The following is a 19,928-nucleotide window of genomic DNA, read 5'->3' as shown; positions in this document are numbered from 1 at the left end:
TCTCGCATTTTATTGAACTTGGAGGTATACTTCTTTTTCAACCATCAAAAACCCATCATGGCTGTCGGCAAGAACAAGAGGCTTTCAAAGGGAAAGAAGGGAATCAAGAAGAAGGTTGTCGACCCCTTCACTAGGAAGGGTGAGTTGAAGCTTTGAGTAAAAGATGAAAGAAATGAGTTTTGCTGACGGATTTGATAAGAATGGTACGACATCAAGGCCCCTTCCTTCTTTGACAACCGAAACGCCGGCAAGACTCTTGTCAACCGAACCCAGGGTCTTAGTGCGTAACAGCGATTTATCGAGGCATGCCATCTGCTAACAACGGTAATGCAGAAAACGCCAACGACTCTTTGAAAGGCCGTATCATTGAGCTTTCCCTTGCTGACCTCAACAACGACCAGGAGCAATCTTTTAGAAAGATCAAGCTGAGAATTGAGGATGTTTCTGTTCGTTGCTTGTTTTTTTGCGAGTTACAATCGATGCTCATTAAAACAATAGGGCAAGAACTGCCTTACTTCTTTCTACGGCATGGACTTCACTACTGACAAGCTTCGATCCATCGTCCGAAAATGGCAATCTCTTGTCGAAGCTCACGTTGATGTCAAGACCACTGACGGCTACGTTCTTCGACTTTTCGCTATCGGTTTCACCAAGCGTCAACCCAACCAGGTCAAGAAGACTACTTATGCCCAATCTTCTCAACTCAAAGAGATCAGAGCTAAGATGGTGGAGATCATGAAGCGGGAAGCTGAGGGAGGTGACTTGAAGGAATTGGTCCAGAAGTTTGTGCCCGAATCCATTGGCAGGGAAATTGAAAAGGCTACCAAGGGTATCTACCCTCTCCATAACGTCTATGTCCGAAAGGCCAAGATTGTCAAGTCTCCCAAACTCGATCTCTCCAGACTCCTCGAAACCCACGGCGAAGCTGTCGACGTAAGTTGATATATGCATTTCTGAGTGTCTTGCTAATGCCCGCACTTTTAACAGGCCAAAACTGGTTCTAAGGTTGTCAAGAGCGGCGAGTTTGTTGAGCCCGAGATCCTTGACTCTGTTTAAGGATGGTGGGGATGCATGTATACCTATGGCATTGAATTTTGGGAACTACGCCTTGGCGTTCTGATTGCATTTGCAGACTGCATTTATCTTGAGCGTTTAGGTCCAACTGACCAGAGATGGAAAGACAAGGGAAGCGACTGTATCGCAAGCCGTAAAATGACCATCTCACCATGGAATCATACGTGACCAGTCCAAATACCATCATAGCGTAAACACCCATCTATCACAAGAACTTGGATATCTACAACCGTTGCTTAATCTCGTCTTGTACACTCACGAGAGGCAGTTCTTTTGCTATTGTCCAGACGACATGAGCCAGCTGCCATGCGACGATTCAGGCTTAAGCCATCTTGTCGCATGAGAAGAGCAAAAGTAAAATGTTTGCATCTCTTTCCAGTGACTCTCCTGAAAATGGCAAAGTGGCAGCGTGGGAAATTCATTCAGCGATTCTTCAAAATACTTAAAGTCTTTCATTTATCTTTTCATCTTTTTACTTTTCTTTTATATTATTCTTTTGATAAATTCATAATAAATAAATAAAAAGGTATGCTATGGCAGTAGTCTAGGTAATGGCAGAGCTGACGAGACACAAGTAGTCGTCGTCGTTGTTGTTGTGTTTCACTGCTTTGCCCGTCGTTTCAACCTTTATCTACGTGCGTATTCACCTAACCCGGCTTATCACCTTCACACTTTTTCCTCCTTTTCTCTGTACACATTTATTTCGATTGTTTGCTTATTTTGCTTGTTTCTACTTCTTCCTTGGTTATTTGCCTTTTACTCTTATCCTTGTCGCGCACATCTCTTCAACATTGGTAACGACACAACGGCGGCCACTCGGTACCCTCTTTGGCGACACTCTTTTATGCTTTCCTCCAACAACCCTGTCTCGCCCGCCTCTATGGGTCCTGCTTCTGTTGATGCTCCCAATGATTCTCCGCAATCTGACGAACCTGACGAACATCATCGACTGTCGTATCCTGTGCCGCCTGCGTACTTGCCTGCAAACTTGTGGGATGCAAACAGTCCTACGTACAGCCAAATCATCTCAGACTCTCTTCCTTCAGAGGCTGACCAGGATATTATGAAGGTGAGTCGCTTGTTGGTTTTTGTGGTTTGGCTGAGTATAGACATAGCGACCCCTCGACTCTTCTGTTCCCATCTCACCAATGAATTCTGTGCAATCTCTTTTGGATAATTCTGGAATGAATGACTCTTTTGCTCAAAAGAAACCACGATATGATGGTATACATCCTGGAGCAGCGCCCATGGGTTATGACCCGGCTTCTGCAGGCATGGATAGCAGGACTTATCCTGCTGCCCTTCATTCTGTTTCGCTACAGAACCAAGGTGGGCAAGGATTTGGAAACGGCCATGGCTCGGTTGGGTCACCAGGCGGGCAAGGACAGGGACAATTTGGAATGCAGATGGGAGGAATGAACATGGGCTTTGGAATGGGCTTCCCGTTAGCCATGAACATGGTGAGAGATTTCGAAATAATTGGATTCAGTGTAGCTGATAGATGGTCAGAATTACTCCGGTGGACCCATTATCTCGCCTTCTATGAATCCAAACACAATGACTGGCAATTATGGACCCGCGGCGGCGGCAGCAGCAGCGGCAGCTGCGGGCAACGCTACCGGTCGAACCGTTTACGTCGGCAATCTTCCATCTGAAGCCTCTGTTGATGAGCTCCTAAACTTGGTCCGTTTTGGTCCCATTGAGGCTGTCCGGCTCTTACCCGAAAAGTCTTGCGTCTTCATTTCTTTTCTTGATGGTTCCACTGCCGCTGCTTTCCATGCGGACGCTTGCGTAAAAAAATTGGCTTTACATGGGCAAGAACTCAAGATTGGATGGGGTAAACCTTCCATTGTTCACCCAAGTGTGTCCAATGCAGTAGCGACAGCTCAAGCAACGCGAAACGTCTTTGTGGGGAATTTGGATCCAGAGATGAATGAGCAGGATCTGAGAAACGATTTAGGTCAGTTTGGACCGATTGATCAAGTCAAGATTGTCAGGGATAAAAACATTGGGTTTGTCCACTTTTTGAGCATTGCAACAGCTATCAAAGTTGTGTCTAACCTGCCCTCGGAACCGGGATGGGAGGGCAAGAGAGTCAATTATGGCAAGGTTTGTAATGTTAAAATGATGTTGTGGACTGGAGATTGACCCTTGGTCTGTTAGGATCGATGCGCTTATGTCCCTAAAGCCCAACAAGACGCTGTTCGTCAAGCTCAGACGCAAGCAATGAACGCTATTGCTGCCCAACATCAACAAGCCACTGGCTCTCCTTTTTCTCCCTTTTCACCCATGTCAGCAGGTTTCAGCGGCGGTTTTCCCACGCCCGACATTCCAAACTCTGCTGGTATTTTCCCGTCTCCAGCCTTTCTCGGCAATGGCTATTCGCCTGTCGCGCCTGGATTTGGGGGAGACAGTGCTGCGAACCAGCAAGGAAATAGGACCATTTATCTGGGCAATATTCATCCAGATATAACCGTCGAAGAACTTTGTAATCACATACGAGGTGGGATGCTGCAGCAAATTCGGTATTTTCCTGAAAAGCACAACGCTGTCAGTGCATCTCATTGCTGAATAGTTGCTCTGCTGTCACTAACTTGGACTTTTTTGAATATAGTTTGTCACATTTGTCAATCCTCTGTCAGCTTTAACATTCTACCAGAGCGCCCAGACCACAGGTCTTGCCCTGTTACAACGCCGTCTCAGAGTGGGATGGGGTAAACATTCCGGTTCTATCTCTCCTGCGTTACTGCAAGCCATCCAGGCTGGTGCTAGTAGGAATGTGTATATTGGACAAATTGCAGACTTTAACCTCTTTACTGAAGAGAAGCTGAGGGCTGATTTTGGGGAATTTGGCGACATTGACATGATCAACTTTTTAACGGACAAGGGGGTGGCCTTTGTCAATTTGTGAGCATGATATCCAACCTCATTGATTATATACTGAGTTATTGTCAGCACTTCTATCTCATCCGCTCAGAAGGCTATTGAAGGTATTAAACTCAAACCCGAGTATTCCATTCTTCGTATATCTTACGGCAAGGACCGATGTGCTAATCCTCCTAGAAACAAGTAAGCTTAAAGCTGCCTTCATCATACATTATCTAACGAAGCGGAATTTATAGCATGCGATCTATGGTTCCTGCTAAAGACGCGGAACCTATGCAGGCCACTAATCCCATCACAGATCCTGATATTTATGACGACGAAGCAGGTGCAGTTTACGAGTAAAACGAAATATCTTTCAGCGTATCCTTCAGTCGCAATCATCCTCAAGCCAAGAATAGAGCACATGTTGGGGGCTTTGGCAGGGTAAAAGACGTGCGAGAGTTGACATAGACTTTTAGATCAGATTGATCACCATTCCTCCATTCTCTCTTTCTTATTGGCATATTGCATAGGGCGTATTATTCTAACTCAGACTTTGCCTTTTCTTATTGTATATCGTAAAGGCTGAAATATAGCTAGTCGAGGTAATGATGTGAAGTTTTCCGTCAGTGTAGTAATAGTAATACCATCATAAGGAGTCATTTCTACATGCAAAGATAGGTCTTTGATAGACATGCCATGTTTTTTTCCTTTCTATTATCAACTCCAGCGCCGAACTAGTCTTTATGTATTGGCTTATGGTTCAGATAGATGCAAAATATCGACTCTCCATCCAATACCTATAAAAGTAGGTGGTGTCCAGAGGTGGAGGCAAAAAGTGGAGGCGACGCTGGCGGCCCTGCCCGCTTTCAAGTTTTTGCTTCCGTTATTCTAAAACCAAAACCACTCTTGCAGACAATTTTTGAAAAAAAAAACTTCTTCTTCTTCTTCAACTCTATCCTATACAGCAATGGCCAAATCCATCCGATCCAAAGCCAAGATGGCCTCTCGAGCTCGAAAGAGGCAACAGTCTCACTACGCCATTGCAGACGCTGCCCGGACCCAGCGTCTGTCTGACAAGCTCTTGGGCAAGGATAAACCTGCAGGCGAGGCGGAGGAGACGATGGAGCAAGACACAGAGATGCAGGGTGAGCATCTCTCTACATACCTTGAGTCTGGGAGAGAGCTGATGATGGCCAGAGGATCCCAAGAAGATTTCTACTTCCGGCTGGAGGGGCTCAAGAAAAGAGCAATGGAGGACGTCAAAAGGGTTGAGTGTCAAGCCAAAGAGAAGTGTCAAGGGATGTAAGCCCCAGAGGAGACGATGAGCACCGGACGGTTTTGGCTGCAGTGCCCAATGGAAGCGGAGATGGCAATGGTTGCAAGACGGGCTCTGTTGTATGATAACGATATGTGTTTGGATGATACATCTTACTCTTTCCATAACGCCAGACATCTAGTATGGTGCGTGTTGGACATGATGCTAATTTTGTAGCTTGAGAATAAGAGTGTACAAGTCAGTCAAGCACAAAGAAAGAAAGGCATCGAGATTCATCAAAAGTAAGGCATATGAGAATCAAACGTCTAACCAAGTCGTCATGTAAGAAAGGCTGAGAGACTATCGACAAATCAACTATGGAATGAGGCCAACTATATTATGCCAACAGAGTACAACTGTGAGCAAATTTGATCAAGCGTAAAGAAAAGAAAAGAAAAAAGACCAAGGGAAATACAGTCAATTGTATAGAAAGACAAAACCAAACACAAAATGAAGAAAAATCGAATGGGTATAAAACGCTTGACAAGTGATACAATTCAGGATGAGAGTCGGTGGATGGAGTGACTCGATAGTTGTTTTGGAAGAAAACTGAGCATCGTATTGAGTAGTCTTTGTAGTCCATACCACCTCTTCCACAATTATAATTCCTTCTCGACCGGGCTTTCCTCTAAAACACTGCCGCCTACACTATCCCTCCTCAATCCGCCAATCATCCTCAAGCTACCACCAAAGCTGTTCACAGTATTGCCTGTCCAGCTCGCAGACTCGGGTAACCCGGGCCGTTGCTTAGCAGAGTATGGACTATTGGAAATACTAGCTCTGCGGCTCTGCTTGGTCTGGGTGATTGCGGAAGGACGGGCTGCCATGGGTGGTGACTTGGTTGCGTTTCGATTCCCGGCAACGGGAGGACCTGACAGCAGAGTCTGTTCCGGCTTTGATATAGAATAGGAATTGGGTGAAGAGATATGTCTCTGCGATATTGGAATGTTTGGCATCGAGAAACCGGCTTGATACACACCAGGCGAGATGGTGTTGGGTGAGTCCTCGCTCAAAGCCGAAGGAATATTCTGATCTACCATGCCCATGCCTTGAGGGGGATTCATAAAACCAAGGTCCACAGGGAGAGAATGTGGCGAAGTCGCAAGGTTATGTGTGGTATCAAACGACATTGGGTTAGTAAGGTCGATAAAACCTCTACGAGCCCAGGTGGAATCTGACGTATCAAAAGATGCAATCGATTCAATCTGCTCGTTTTCGTTACCGGATCTATGAGGCCCAATTCCGAGGCCGAGACCAATACTGCCGCTGTATGCTGGCCCCGGTACCTGTCCCCGAACTTCTCCAATAGGTGAGAAAATCATTGCACTGGGTGGCTCGACCTGCGCGCTCCTAGTGCGAATGTGTTCCTGGGTCACCCGGATAGGGATCGGGAATGAGCCGGCATTGGCAGGCGCCGATTGAGGAACGATAGAAGATGGTGAATGAGAAGCAAGAACGAATGGAGGTGGCTGACGCGGGAGAGGCGGGGGAAGCGACGGTTGCGCACGTGGAATGTTGATTGACAGCCTCTTTGAGTTGTTCATCGAACCCAGATGATCGTTGATTGGGAAACCTACGCCGCGATCTGGCGGGGTATTATAATCAAAACGGATCGACGTGGGCGACATGGCGTCTCCCTCTTGTCCTCGACCATGAGGTCCGGTATACATCATACTAGCACCGGGTTGTCCACTAGCAAAGTAATCGCCTCTGGGAAGGCAAAATGTGCTTTCCTCGTCTACATCGGGTAGAAGATGGCTTTGATAAGGATTTGGCGGACTGTGCCACTCAAGGCTTCTCTCAGAGGAAGTAGGAGAGGCTTCACCCTCACCTCCCGACATAGGATGATAGACGACGCCCATTGACATGCGCCGCTTTTGGGCTTGAGTGGGACGTGGCGGTACACGACGCTTGAAGGAGAGGATTTCATCTTTGGTAGAGTCTCGACGGAGAAAAGGGTGAGCTGAGAAGGTTGTGAGTGTGTGTCAACAGAAGGGTGGAATACTTACACCAGGTGCTTGCGTCAGGATCACAGATGCCCTTTTCTACGTTTCTTAGACTCAACTTTCTATTGAACCCGTAAATCTGCATCTCGTCAGCAATAGCCTCGACAAGTCGACCTACATTCAATTGTCTCGAGAAACTAGCAAACCTGCTCTGTCTATAAACGACAGGCAGAATCTTGTCGCTCAACTCTTCCGGATTCTCTATAACAATCGACTCGCCCGATTCATCCCATCTGATGATATGGCTGTATTCTGGCTGGGACCTGGCACACCAGTAAGATAAAATCAATCACAAAAGGATCTCACTTACAACAGCGAGTAGAGCTTTGTCAAAAAGGTAGCCTGCTTGCCTTCCGCCTTCTTGACCTTCTTCTTTTGCTGCCCTTTACCCTGTATATTCTGCTGGACAGAACGGTGGCCAGGAGGGGGCATGACGGCATTATAATACGGGTCCATTTCGACCTCGCCCGCCATGGCGAATGAAAAACCGTGTAGGTGACCGTTCCCGCCCATCTTTCGTCCTACGTCCTCTTGGATATGGTTGGGATGGACATGAGGAACGAGATGAGAGTAAACCGAGGGAACCGGGACCGAGACCGGACGCCGTGGTTGATGCTCAGCGTTCAAACTTCCCGATGGTGGATGGGCAGAAAAGACATCCTCATCCCTTGGTGAAGGGTCTGGCGATACATATCCTCTACTTTGAGACACCGGTGCCTTCCCTTCCCAAGTGTTTCCCCAAGGGGCTGACCCATGAGGTCGGTGAGCGATGTGAGCGGAGCCTGATCGATGAAAAGGAGAAGGAGAAGGAGGCGGATAAGAAGATGGTTGAAAAGGCGCAATCTCTGCTTCGCGCGGCGGCGGCGGTGCCAGGTAGGACGAGTTCATCTGATAAAGGAGCAGCTTGCGTAATGTGCGAGGAGTTACCAAAAAAAAAGAATCGACTAATACAGGATGCTAGTCGCTACACACAATAGTGGCCATCAGCGCCTGACATAGGACTGGATGATGAGTAACTGCAATATAGCCGTAAGAACTAATAAGGGCTTTTGCAGAGATAGAAGCTTGACGAAGGATGAAAAGAGAAGGACAAATGAGCAAGAGAGACGGTCATCACACCTTGTCCATTTCCCCTTCTCCACGTCATATTCCATGAAAGGAAGTACCACAATGGAAGGCCAAGGACAACTTACCTGTCACGCCTCTCTGGACAACTACGAGCACGTAAAAGGATGCCGAAGGACGCAAAAGGCGAGCGTCAAAGGAGTAAAGATTGCTATGAAACGACGCGCCTCTCGCCACCGCCTACGTACAGGTCACCACTCTACGCGACCTGCCAGTCTGTCAGACCGATGTGAACGCGTCGTGGATAGACGTGGCAGACGTGGCTGACGTGATGGCTGGGATGAACGAACGCGAGCTAAAAGGCTGCTTTACAAAACGGGAGCCCACGCCTTGTATATCTACTCGCTTTTCGCTCGCCGCTCGCCATACACTCCAGCCTATACAAACCATCTGCTTGGTACGCCACATGAAGAAAAGGAAAAAGAAACGAGAAAGAGAGATAAACTTTTCAGCGCCTTGCAAAAACCACGAGGCGGCGAATTTGTCGCGAGTGGCAAGTGGCAAATCGCGAGTGGCAAATTGATGAGCTGTCCGCCTCCTTTGCCGCCGGCAGATGTCCGGACCTTGTCACCCTTCCGGGGCTTGGGTGTCGTTCTCGGCGATTAAGCTCCGGAAACGAGACGCATGCGCCAGGACCCGTCCAGTGATGATTTTCCCGGTCCCATTTCTCCAAGGCACAGCTGGGGTATGTCCGGACATCATACAATGTTGAGTCCGGAGAATGGTTCAATGATGGACAGGCACGGGACACACCGTGGTTGGCCCCACATTTATCATCATCATGGATCGTTGCGATCGCCGGTGCCTGTGGATAGACAGGCACGGCTCGGCGTCATCCAGGTGAGTAGTGATGGGTGTTTATGCCGACAGTTGGCTGGCAGGAAAAGGGAGGGATCAGATAAACAAACGGGGTTGTGTAGACGGACACGTCCGACATGTCCGGCTGTAGCCAGAGTGATGGTTGTCTGCGCTGTAAAAGGACAAGATGGATGGGTAGACATGGGCTGAGCAAGGGACAGTGGCGCAGGAGCGGTGCATGGTTATAATGTGGCACACAATGCAGCATACCGGTCTGCTACGAGAATGTATAAACGATTGTCCTTGGCTGATAGGTTGTCGGTGGTTCAAATGCTGGATAGATTCTACAATCATGACCGAGTAAGATGCAAAAGGTTGGTTTGTTAATCCGTGCCGATTTGTCGAGACGTTTCGTCTTCTAGACCTTCGTCTGGCGTGAGTAGGTTCTACAGTTGTTCCATCAGCATGCCAGTCTGCACGACAGGGTAGCTTCCGTAGAGGAAACGGACGGCACTCACCTCGGGTCTGAAGACCCAATGGTCGAATACATCGACGATTCGACTCCACTCGTCCAGATCCAGATATCGGACACCTCTTCGCCTATCAACATTCACACCTCTATACTCACCACCGCCTTCACGTGGTTGTGTGCCCTCGATGAGGGGTAACAGTCGGTCAGCACCAAAGGAAAGGTTGAATATGGCCTGTTCAAGTGTGGCAGTATCTCTGACAAAGAGTCGTCGGAGCACATAGTCCCACGCATCTTTTTGCTCTGCAGGAATACGGGAATGCAGTCGTGGGGTGAGTAATACGCCGAGCATGGGTGGACGAGGGTATGGCTTCTTTGAGGAATACGGCCCCGGGTAAAAGTCAGTAGGCACGCACACCGTTCTTGTGTTGGATATCTCTGCCAGATATTCGGGTCGAGGTTCCATTGGCGAGTAGCCATGAGGGGTCATGTCGCACTTGGGATATTTGCAGGGGTTTTGTGGGATAGATTCGGTTAGTTTGGCCCGTTTATCGACGTTGAAAACGTGGTGGTACGGCGGGAGAGGTGTTGTGTGGAATAATGCTTGTGTAAAGATGGATAGTTTGTTGTGAACGGCATCTCCTGGCTGAGCCATGAGTCGCTACTGTCTTTGTCAATCCCAATGCACGGGACAGAGTATGAGACGTACGTCGTAGTGAGCTTTCCCAATCAGTAGAGCGATCCGAACTCGGCCCCATTCCCATATCCAGCTTTTTCGTTGTCCAAGGTCTCCGACTGCGCTCCGGACCCATTGTGAGAGTAGTTGCTCGCCAAATGGACTATCTGGCAGTGTAGCAACAAACGTTATAGGAGGAGGAGGCGCTTCCCATGGCCTCTTTGTCGTTTGACCCTTTCCCGCTTTTGGGTCCCAAACAGGAAGGGCTGCGCTGACAACAGGTTCCTGGAGTAAAGAGGGAGCAACAGACCAGCCGTACACTGTCGAATGCTGGAGGAATAGATTGTCTGCATGTGGGCTCTTGACGAGGGGCGCTTCAGGTATCTCCGACATGGCTGCTTCTTGGTCTTTTGACAAGGTGTCTGTCTGCGCCAACACAGGCTTCTGCCTCTTATCCTCTGGAAAATCAAATCCGCGATGAAGTATCTCCAACGAACCTTCTGTCGCTAGAACCAGTTTCGGTTTTCTTATTGGAGGCCCCAAGGAAGAGGAATTAGATAACGCTGGAAGGTCATCTATCCAGCGAGGGAATGGGAATTTTTTGCTGACGGTCGTCCTCGAGCCCGTCGGCTTTCCACCTTTAACTACTCTTTGATCGGTTTGCTCCCATTCTTGCCCTTCACCAACAGCGTCACCTCCAGAGACGAGGCTCCGCGTCAAGCTTCCAATGCCAGCATACCCCTCGATAATAACTTCTCCTTCTCGAATACCGAGCGCCCGAGTGAATTGGTCAGTTAGGGTGGGATTGGTGAGCAAGACACGGCCTGGAGATTTGCGCATGACAGTTGGATTTGGGGAGGCGGCAAGGTAACGAGTGAGAAAGTGAGAGCTGAGACGAGATGTGGGAGGGAGAGGAGGCAAACAGGGCATTTTGAAGAAAGTCGCTCAATCGAGGACCGTCTTTTATTGCGAGATGGTCAAAACTGAAAGAAAAAGAAAAAAAAAAAGTGAAAGTAAAAGTGGAGGTGGGATAATTATTAGGTGTGCAAATATAATTCGGGATAAGTAAGCAATTTTAGGTAAAAGATTCTGGGGATCACCCAAAATGATAACGGTATACGTGAATAAGTTCATGGATTCAATATTTGCCAGACACGTCCTTTTCGACGCGTTCTCCTCTTACAATTCGTTCTTTTTCATCTTCCTGCTACATCTGACAATAAACATCTATAATGGTAAGGCTTAAACTCCAAGCCGAATTAAGTACTAACAGGCGTACAGGAGCAAGGTCGCATTTGGTCAGTAGGGGTACTGGACGGTGCTCACCCTCAAAACACTCGATCTGAGATTGAAAAGCTCTTTTATGAATTCTTGCATGGATTCCGTATTGACGGACAGTGGACATACAGAGATGCCCTAATATCGGCGCTTTTGCTCAAGCACCATACACTGGAGGTGGATTGGCGTGATTTAATGGCGTGGAATGAAGAGTTGGCACAAAAAATGCAAGAACAGCCGGGTGAGATGGTTCCTCTGGTGCGTCATTATCTACTCCTTCTTTCCTATCAACTCATCTGAAACAGCTGGAAGCAGCGCTTTTGAAATATGCTAGGAACCTTGTTCGGCCAACAGGTGATGCAGATCGAGAACGTGAACGTGAACGGGTGCAGAATGGTCAGCCCAGTCTGGCCGCAGAGGAAGTGCCCGATATGCAAGTGACCATCAGGTCTGGTATGAACCTCTTACATTTCCGTCAGCTCAACGCAAGTCATCAAGTTTGAGTGTTGGAAAAGGAGCTGATGGGATTAGGCAAACACCCTAACGACGCTGGTCAGATTACCTGGCATTGTCATCAACGCATCTCAGCTCTCTTCTCGGGCCACAGAGCTTGCACTACAGTGCAAAGGTTGCAGATCTGTCAAGCATGTCAAAGTATCCAGTGCTCTTGGAGGCGAGCGCGCAGCTCTTCCTCGTCGATGTGACGCGTAAGTCGTACCCAATTTCGTTTGCTTATCTCGTTTAATTCATATTTAGAGACCCTATTGAAGGTCAGCCAAAAGACTGTCCTCTTGATCCATACGTTATTCTACACGACCGCTGCCAGTTTGTCGACCAACAGACCATTAAATTACAAGAAGCGCCTGACATGGTCCCGGTGGGTGAGCTTCCTCGACATATGATGCTCCATGCCGAACGATACCTTACCGGTCGTGTCGTCCCCGGATCACGTATTATCGCCACCGGTATCTACTCCACATATGCTCCAAACCACAAAAGCCAAAAGACAAGCGGAGCGCCAGCTCTTAGACAACCTTACTTGAGGGTATTGGGCATTGAATTGGACTCGAGTATAGCGAATACGTTTGGATCGAGAGCATTTACGCCAGAGGAAGAGGAAGAGTTTCAGCAACTGGCTAGAAGTGATGGACTGTATGAAAGATTTGCCAATAGTGTTGCGCCTAGTATTTACGGAAACTTGGGTATGTCTGTACTGTGACACAAAAGGATAGATCTAACCACAATCAAAAGACATCAAAAAGGCTGTGACATGCCTTTTGATGGGAGGTAGCAAGAAGATTCTCCCTGATGGTATGCGACTCCGTGGTGATATCAATGTCCTCCTTCTTGGTGATCCCGGCACTGCCAAATCACAACTACTCAAATTTGTCGAAAAAGTGGCTCCTATCAGCGTTTACACATCCGGCAAAGGTTCTTCCGCCGCTGGTCTCACCGCCTCTGTCCAACGTGATCCTGTTTCACGGGAATTTTATTTGGAAGGAGGTGCAATGGTGCTAGCAGATGGTGGTGTTGTTTGTATTGATGAGTTTGACAAAATGAGGGATGAAGATCGAGTTGCGATTCATGAAGCCATGGAACAGCAAACCATCTCTATCGCCAAAGCAGGTATCACCACTATTCTCAATTCCCGGACTTCTGTGCTCGCTGCCGCCAACCCTGTCTTTGGTCGTTATGACGATATGAAATCTCCAGGCGAAAACATCGATTTTCAAACTACAATCTTGTCCCGATTTGACATGATTTTTATCGTCAAAGATGAGCATAATGAGCAGAGAGATAGAACAATTGCGAAGCATGTTATGAACATCCATATGAACAGGCAAACAGAAAATGAGACTGTTGGTGAGATTGATATCGAAAAAATGAAACGATATATCGGTTATTGCAAATCGTACGTTTACAATCTAGTGTTCTTGGCTTGTGCTGACTGGGAAGTAGAAGATGCGCCCCAAATCTCAGTCCTGAGGCTGCTGAGATGCTTTCATCCCATTTCGTTTCCCTCCGCAAGGAAGTTGCCCAGGTCGAGCGAGATAATGACGAACGGTCATCAATCCCCATAACGGTCCGTCAATTGGAAGCCATCATTCGCATTTCTGAATCACTAGCCAAAATCACACTCTCTCCTCGAGTACAACCCCACCACGTCGAGGAAGCTATACGACTCTTCAAATTCTCCACAATGCATGCCGTATCTGTTGGTTCGGGTGTTGAGGGCTTGTCGAGGACAGAGTTGAATGAGGAAATTGACAAGATCGAAAAAGAGTTAAAGAGAAGATTACCAATAGGATGGACAACCAGTTATCAAAGTCTAGTACGAGAATTTGTCTCGGGACAAGGATACACGCAACATGCTTTGGAGAGATGTTTGTATATTCTAGAAAAAAGAGAAGTCATCAAGTTTACTGGTTTGCGAAAAGTGGTACAAAGAATTGGTGTTTAGGTGTGTAGTCTTAGTTCGCAGCTGTGACTCAGTTTGGTTGGACATGGGGCATTCGTCTTGCGTTTCATCTCATTTGGCTCGTATTACATTTTGTAGACTTTTGTATGGTAATGCAGAATCATATTCGTATCAAGCAAAACCATCCCGAAAAGTTGTTGAATATTCACGAGCTAATCAATATAATCTCATATTCTACCTCCACCAAAGAAACTCGTTTTCTTTTTCTCTTTCTTTTTGTAATTATAGTTTTTCTACATGTAAAATCCTCTTGACGACATTCTCAATATCTCTTTCACAAGCTGAAATGGCCCCAAAGCGCCGACCTGCCAATGTAGTCCGTTCAGGCAACGCAGGCAACTCGTCTAAACCCAAAGACGATAAATCATCGCAAAATAACGAATCAGTACTGACCAAGGATGGGATACCCAAGTTACCGCCTCTCTTTCCACCAGGGTACAAGAGTCCTGTGACAATGCTGAATGAAAAGTGTCAAAAGATGGGATGGGAGAGACCTACTGTAGAGAGCGTGAGCCTTATTACTATTCAAAGTCAACTTAGTTATCTCAAGATTGGTACTTTGTATTGAGCTGATCATGTATGAACCTCCTGGCGGAAAATGGATATTTGTAGCATGCAAACAGAGGATCAAACCCGCAAACTTTCACAGGCTCTGTCACACTCAAGAAGCGAGTCAGCAAAAATGTCTATAACCTCGACGAAGTTCGCATGACGCCTTATCCTCATCTTGAGATTGGTACAGCGGCCGAGGCAAGACATTACGCTGCTGTTTATGCGCTGTTTAGAGTACTTTGCCCAACGTCGCAAGTTGTTGTCACTGCTGACAAGTTTCTAATCGACAGTTTTGTTCACATCTCCCAATGGCAATGACGCTTCCGCCGTCAATACGGCCATATTGGTCAGAATTGATAGCAGATAAAGCTATCGCTCCACCGCATCGAGCTTGGGAGTTTGATCCAGACCCATTTGCGGCGAAGAAAGAAGTCACAAGTCGTCAGGAGAAACGGAGAGAGAGAGAAGAACAACAGGGACAATCAGCTATGGCTGGCGTCAATGGAGGTGGCCATGATAACGGAAAAGCGATGCTTATAACAGCTGGAAAAGAATCCAAAGGTGGAAGCGGAAAGCAATGGGAGAGCGCTCCAGAAGTCAAGATGGCTGCAAATTTGAGGGAGATGGTAGAAGGTACAGTGAGAAAGGTGTATTATACAAAATTATGTTTGAATTTTTGACTGATGTATAGACACAGATGATGCAAAGATTTCCTTCAGCTGTCCTAGAAGCTAGCCGAAATGCAAAGGGCACAACTTCTACAGCTCCTTCGGGAGTATCAACGCCTTCACTCGACCTTCCCAACCTTCAAATTCAGCTCGCAAATCTTGGTTTTCGCTCTTCACACATTACTTCCTGTCTTTCTGCTATATCATCTGCAACAGCGCGGCTGCATACTTCATCTTCATCCACCAACGACCCTCTGGTGCTTGCTTTGAGTATCCTATCTCCTTTGGAAGCTGCTATAGAGTGGCTACTTCTACATGTACCTGAAGATGATCTTCCTCAGCGATATCGGCCTTCATCATCATCTGCAGACTTCATTACGGGCGGCAACGTCAAAGCTGGGGGAAAAGACGCACTTGTACGATCATGGCTGATTGATAAACTGGTCAAAAAGGCAGGTTTTCCGAGAAAGGCTGTCGAGAAAGTCTTGGAGACTGAGAAGCGAGAGTCTGTGGCTCTCGTTCTACTCGGACGTCGACTATGTGGCTGGGAGAATGGAGAAGATGGCTGGGGCGTAGAAGAATACGGGAATGGGTGGGCAGGAGATCAAGTGGCTGAAGAAGAGCGAAACCAGCATAGAGAAGAAGAATTGCTGGCCCTCGATGCCGTGCTAGGAGAAAGATTTGAGCGAGGTGAGAAGTCAGAGCATATCATTCATATCAACCAAGAATCCAGCGGTGGACAAGACCTGCTTGCTCTGCACATCATTTTCGATCAACACTCCTCTTACCCTTTTTCACAATTTCCAACACACGCACCATCATTCTACTTAACATCGGATACCCTTCCTGCATATATGAGACTACACCTACATGGACAGCTGTTGCGGCAATTCAGAGACCCAGAGCGACATGATTTGAAATCTGTGCTTGAGAGTGGTTGGGGTGGCGCAGTATTGAATATGGTAGAATACCTTGAATCAGCTTTACCAAAAGTAGTAGCTAATCCGCCAGATGTTGGCGAGGTGACGAAATTCCTTGTGCCCAAAATTGAGGAAATATTACCTCAAGCTGAGGAAGTTCAAAATAAACAATTTGGACGTACCAGAACGAAAGAATTGCGGCAACCCAATGCTGAGAGCGAACAAAGACTCAAGAGAAGGAGACAAGAGATGCTTGATAATCCAAAATACAAAAGCATGATGGAAACTCGGACAAAGCTCCCTGCTTGGAAAGAAAAAGAGAGAATTACTGACGCTTTGGAAAAAAATAGAGTTTTAGTTGTTGTTGGAGAGGCAAGTCCCAATATTTTGATGGCCACAATTCATACTGACGTTCTTTAGACTGGCTGCGGGAAAAGGTACACGTTCAGCCATATTGCGTCCTAAAAGCCCTCACTGACATATTTCAGTACCCAATTACCACAATTCATCCTTGACCATGAGGTACTTGCAGGTAGAGGCGCCTCGGTTAACATTATTGTCACTCAGCCTCGTCGAGTTGCTGCCATGGGGGTTGCTTCTCGTGTGGCAGAAGAGCGCATGGAAGATCTGGATACCGCTCCTGGCACAGTCGGTTATGCTATCCGTGGCGAACGTCGATCTGGACTAGATACAAATCTCTTGTTTTGTACCACTGGTGTGGTCTTGAGAAGATTGGGAGGCGGAGACCCAGATCTAAAAGGTGTCAGCCATGTGGTCGTAGATGAAGCTCATGAGAGAGGAATTGATACGGATCTGCTGATTTGTCTGTTGAGGGATCTGCTAGAAAGAAATAAGAAAATCAAAATCATCTTAATGTCTGCAACGATAAATGGCAAGTTTTCATGCAGCAATTTCAGGAGACTTGCTGACAGGACTTCCTGCAGAACAAATTTTTATTGGTAAGACAAGAAACAAATCAATTTCTATGCCCGCAACGAAATGCTAACAAGCTGTAGACTACTTTGGTGGATGTCCCAGCTTAAAAATACCCGGTTTTACTCATCCTGTCAAAGACTAGTGAGCTCAGATTTCGCACTCATTTACACAAGGATTTGTTGATGAAAGACGAATAGCTACATTGAAGACATCATCTCTCAAATCAATTATACTCCCCAGCCTTCGCGCTTTATCCCTCGTCAAACGGAGGAACAAAAAGCTTCCATTCAAACTGAATTTGCGAAACTCAACCTCCCAGTTGAGTCTCAGCGAGCGCTCAAAATAATATCTGCTTCAGATCGCATTGATTATTCTCTCGTTGCTGCCGTGGTCAAACATATCGTAGAGACTGCTAGCTCATCAGATGGAGCTATCTTGATTTTCATGCCTGGTGTGATGGAGATTCGCCAATGCATCAATGAGCTTCAGTCGTCTACACTCGGTATCGTCGAGATAATGCCCCTTCATGCGAATCTCTCTAGCTCAGAACAGCGGCGAGTATTTCTTCCTACCAGACCCAAAAGAAAAATTGTAGTGGCCACCAATGTTGCCGAAACATCTGTTACCATCCCAGATGTCATATATGTCGTTGATGGAGGAAAAGTCAAAGAAGCTCAGTACGATGTGGACAATGCAATGCAAAAACTTGTGGAATGCTGGACTAGTCAAGCTTCAGGAAGACAAAGAAGGGGTCGTGCTGGTCGAACTCAACCAGGAGAGGTTAATAAGGAACTTTTCGCAACAAGACAGATTATTGCTGACGCACACCTTAGTGCTATAAACTGTATATGAGACGAACCGAGAGAAACAATATGCCTCATTTCCCGATACCTGAGATCTTACGGACACCGCTAGAAGCATTATTTCTTCAAGTGAAAGCTATGAATGAAGATACCGATGTCAAGGCATTCCTCAGGTGTGTCAAAGTGTACACATTATATAGGCGAAGCTGAAATGTTTGATTTATAGTAAAGCAATAGATCCTCCAAAGCTTGACGCCATCGAGGCTGCATGGCAAACACTCATCGATTTAGGTGCCGTGGAGGGGCAAGACCATAAGAGTAGACTTACGGCTCTCGGTAGACATGTAAGCAGATGTGCTTTTGAGCGTACTGGTAGTTGCAAAGAGCTTACCTGCATGTTCTATAGATGAGCGCTATCCCTGTAGACTTACGGCTTGCGAAGATGCTTGTGCTCGGTGCTATCTTCAAATGTCTCGACCCTGGTCAGTTGTTTCAGTTACCTTTGAGGCATGGACTGACAGCTCTCATCAAAGCTCTTACCATTGCTGCCATTCTTTCCTCAAAACCCTTGTTCACTTCACCAATTGACAGACGCGATGAAGCTAAGAAAAGTCGTGAATCCTTCGCATGGGCAAAAAGCGATTTGATGACGGACGTCAAGGCGTACGATGCATGTATGGAGCTCAAAAAGAACGGAACCCAGAGTGCATTGAAACAATTTTGCGAGCAGGTTCAGTTTTTCATATTTTGCTCTAGATATTGTTAAAGGCTTACCACAAGTAGAATTTCATCTCACCAACGACGCTCCGGGACATCACTACGCTACGTTCTGATTTTCTATCTGCTCTTGGTTCTCTTGGTTTTCTTTCCTCTCCCAGCTTTAAGGAAACGGCAAGATACAATCTCAATAGCAAGGTAGATAATCTCATCAAAGGTATCATAGTTGGCGGGCTATATCCCAGGATTGTGAGGGTTGAAATGCCAAAGGCACAGTTTGAAAGAGTACAACAAGGAACTGTACAAAAGGATGTAAGAACGTGACCTTGGATGATTTAAGCACATGCTTATACCATGATAGCATGAAGCAAAAGAGGTGAAGCTTTTTGATCAAGCTGGACGGGTGTTTATCCATCCCAGTTCCATACTCTTCACCGAGTCGGGCTTCAAATCAGGATACCTGTCGTACTTTTCAAAGGCGAAAACTAGCAAAGTGTTCTTACGGGATGCTACCGAGGTGAGCGCATTCAACAGTCTTGCACTGGATATCAGACTCACAAGGAGTAGGTGTCATTGTACGGGTTACTTCTATTTGGTGGAAGTATCACAATCAATCACTGGGCGGGTGGAATCATGCTCGGCACTGATGGCCATGTCAAAATTCGCGCAAATACCAGAATTGGTGTTTTGTGCTCCCAATTAAGGTATGAGACTTTTCACGTTTCCAGCCGTACAACTGACTGACGTTTTTAATGAAGGCGGTTGCTTGATGCCCAATTAATAGAACAAATAGAATCACCACACGCAGCGGATTTAACAGGACATGAGGAGGTTGTACAGGCAATGTTGGCACTATTGCAAAGAGATGGCTTGTCCATGTAGTCGAAGCCACTTCCCAAGATGACATGTCCAGAATTTTCTAGCTCATCAAACAGATGCATACAGATATTCTTGCATGGTATGATTTGTGTCGTGGTAAAGCTGCTCGCCAAATGTCATCGTTCACTCCAACTTTAACTCTTGGATCTTCTATATGGTTCTGACTAAAAGCTGGAGTAACAACACTTGTATAGTACTCAAGATAGTCTAGTTCGCTTGTGCTCACAGCTCTGCAACTGTCCCATTCAGAGCCGACGTTTCGAGAATTGTAATGAGAATACAAAATTGGAACGCGGGATAACAGATTTCTCTGATAATTGGCTGTCATCAACATCAATAAGATGAAACCCTATTACATTCCTCTC

The 19,928-nt window shown here is 46.7% G+C and overlaps 7 protein-coding genes across 7 annotated transcripts; 5 read left to right on the top strand and 2 right to left on the bottom strand.

Annotated features, from left to right (window-relative positions):
• Positions 1-57: 57 nt before the first annotated feature.
• Positions 58-1,056, top strand: L203_101787 (40S ribosomal protein S1; the record flags this gene model as incomplete). The annotated part of the gene is made up of 5 exons (XM_066211222.1): positions 58-139; positions 200-280; positions 334-446; positions 499-933; positions 988-1,056. 5 exons carry the CDS (start codon positions 58-60, stop codon positions 1,054-1,056), a joined length of 780 nt encoding a protein of 259 aa, XP_066067319.1.
• Positions 1,057-1,918: 862 nt separating this feature from the next.
• Positions 1,919-4,302, top strand: L203_101786 (uncharacterized protein; the record flags this gene model as incomplete). Its single annotated transcript, XM_066211221.1, has 7 exons — positions 1,919-2,143; positions 2,190-2,534; positions 2,584-3,183; positions 3,238-3,624; positions 3,689-3,981; positions 4,030-4,143; positions 4,197-4,302. 7 exons carry the CDS (start codon positions 1,919-1,921, stop codon positions 4,300-4,302), a joined length of 2,070 nt encoding a protein of 689 aa, XP_066067318.1.
• Positions 4,303-4,909: 607 nt separating this feature from the next.
• L203_101785 (uncharacterized protein) lies at positions 4,910-5,343 on the top strand (the record flags this gene model as incomplete). Its single annotated transcript, XM_066211220.1, has 3 exons — positions 4,910-5,087; positions 5,140-5,244; positions 5,291-5,343. The coding sequence occupies 3 exons, from the start codon at positions 4,910-4,912 to the stop codon at positions 5,341-5,343; spliced, it is 336 nt and encodes a 111-aa protein (XP_066067317.1).
• A 513-nt stretch (positions 5,344-5,856) lies between these two features.
• On the bottom strand, positions 5,857-8,151 carry L203_101784 (uncharacterized protein; the record flags this gene model as incomplete). Its single annotated transcript, XM_066211219.1, has 4 exons — positions 5,857-6,786; positions 6,835-7,220; positions 7,267-7,526; positions 7,574-8,151. The coding sequence occupies 4 exons, from the start codon at positions 8,149-8,151 to the stop codon at positions 5,857-5,859; spliced, it is 2,154 nt and encodes a 717-aa protein (XP_066067316.1).
• A 1,418-nt stretch (positions 8,152-9,569) lies between these two features.
• Positions 9,570-11,261, bottom strand: L203_101783 (uncharacterized protein; the record flags this gene model as incomplete). Its single annotated transcript, XM_066211218.1, has 3 exons — positions 9,570-9,632; positions 9,705-10,316; positions 10,365-11,261. The coding sequence occupies 3 exons, from the start codon at positions 11,259-11,261 to the stop codon at positions 9,570-9,572; spliced, it is 1,572 nt and encodes a 523-aa protein (XP_066067315.1).
• Positions 11,262-11,563: 302 nt separating this feature from the next.
• L203_101782 (uncharacterized protein) lies at positions 11,564-14,070 on the top strand (the record flags this gene model as incomplete). The annotated part of the gene is made up of 7 exons (XM_066211217.1): positions 11,564-11,566; positions 11,613-11,867; positions 11,915-12,094; positions 12,141-12,316; positions 12,366-12,811; positions 12,861-13,521; positions 13,569-14,070. The coding sequence occupies 7 exons, from the start codon at positions 11,564-11,566 to the stop codon at positions 14,068-14,070; spliced, it is 2,223 nt and encodes a 740-aa protein (XP_066067314.1).
• A 304-nt stretch (positions 14,071-14,374) lies between these two features.
• Positions 14,375-19,566, top strand: L203_101781 (uncharacterized protein; the record flags this gene model as incomplete). Its single annotated transcript, XM_066211216.1, has 17 exons — positions 14,375-14,596; positions 14,701-14,874; positions 14,931-15,287; positions 15,338-16,600; positions 16,649-16,665; positions 16,717-17,120; positions 17,173-17,187; positions 17,245-17,305; positions 17,362-17,944; positions 17,998-18,140; positions 18,194-18,311; positions 18,374-18,449; positions 18,501-18,697; positions 18,751-18,996; positions 19,046-19,201; positions 19,252-19,388; positions 19,443-19,566. The coding sequence occupies 17 exons, from the start codon at positions 14,375-14,377 to the stop codon at positions 19,564-19,566; spliced, it is 4,293 nt and encodes a 1,430-aa protein (XP_066067313.1).
• Positions 19,567-19,928: the final 362 nt, after the last annotated feature.

The sequence above is a fragment of the Cryptococcus depauperatus genome, chromosome 2, assembly GCF_001720195.1.
Source record: "Cryptococcus depauperatus CBS 7841 chromosome 2, complete sequence".
In the NCBI taxonomy this organism is placed as follows: Eukaryota; Fungi; Basidiomycota; class Tremellomycetes; order Tremellales; family Cryptococcaceae; genus Cryptococcus; species Cryptococcus depauperatus.
The sequence above is the reverse complement of the archived record's forward strand: the minus strand, read 5'-3'. Positions and strand labels throughout refer to the sequence as shown.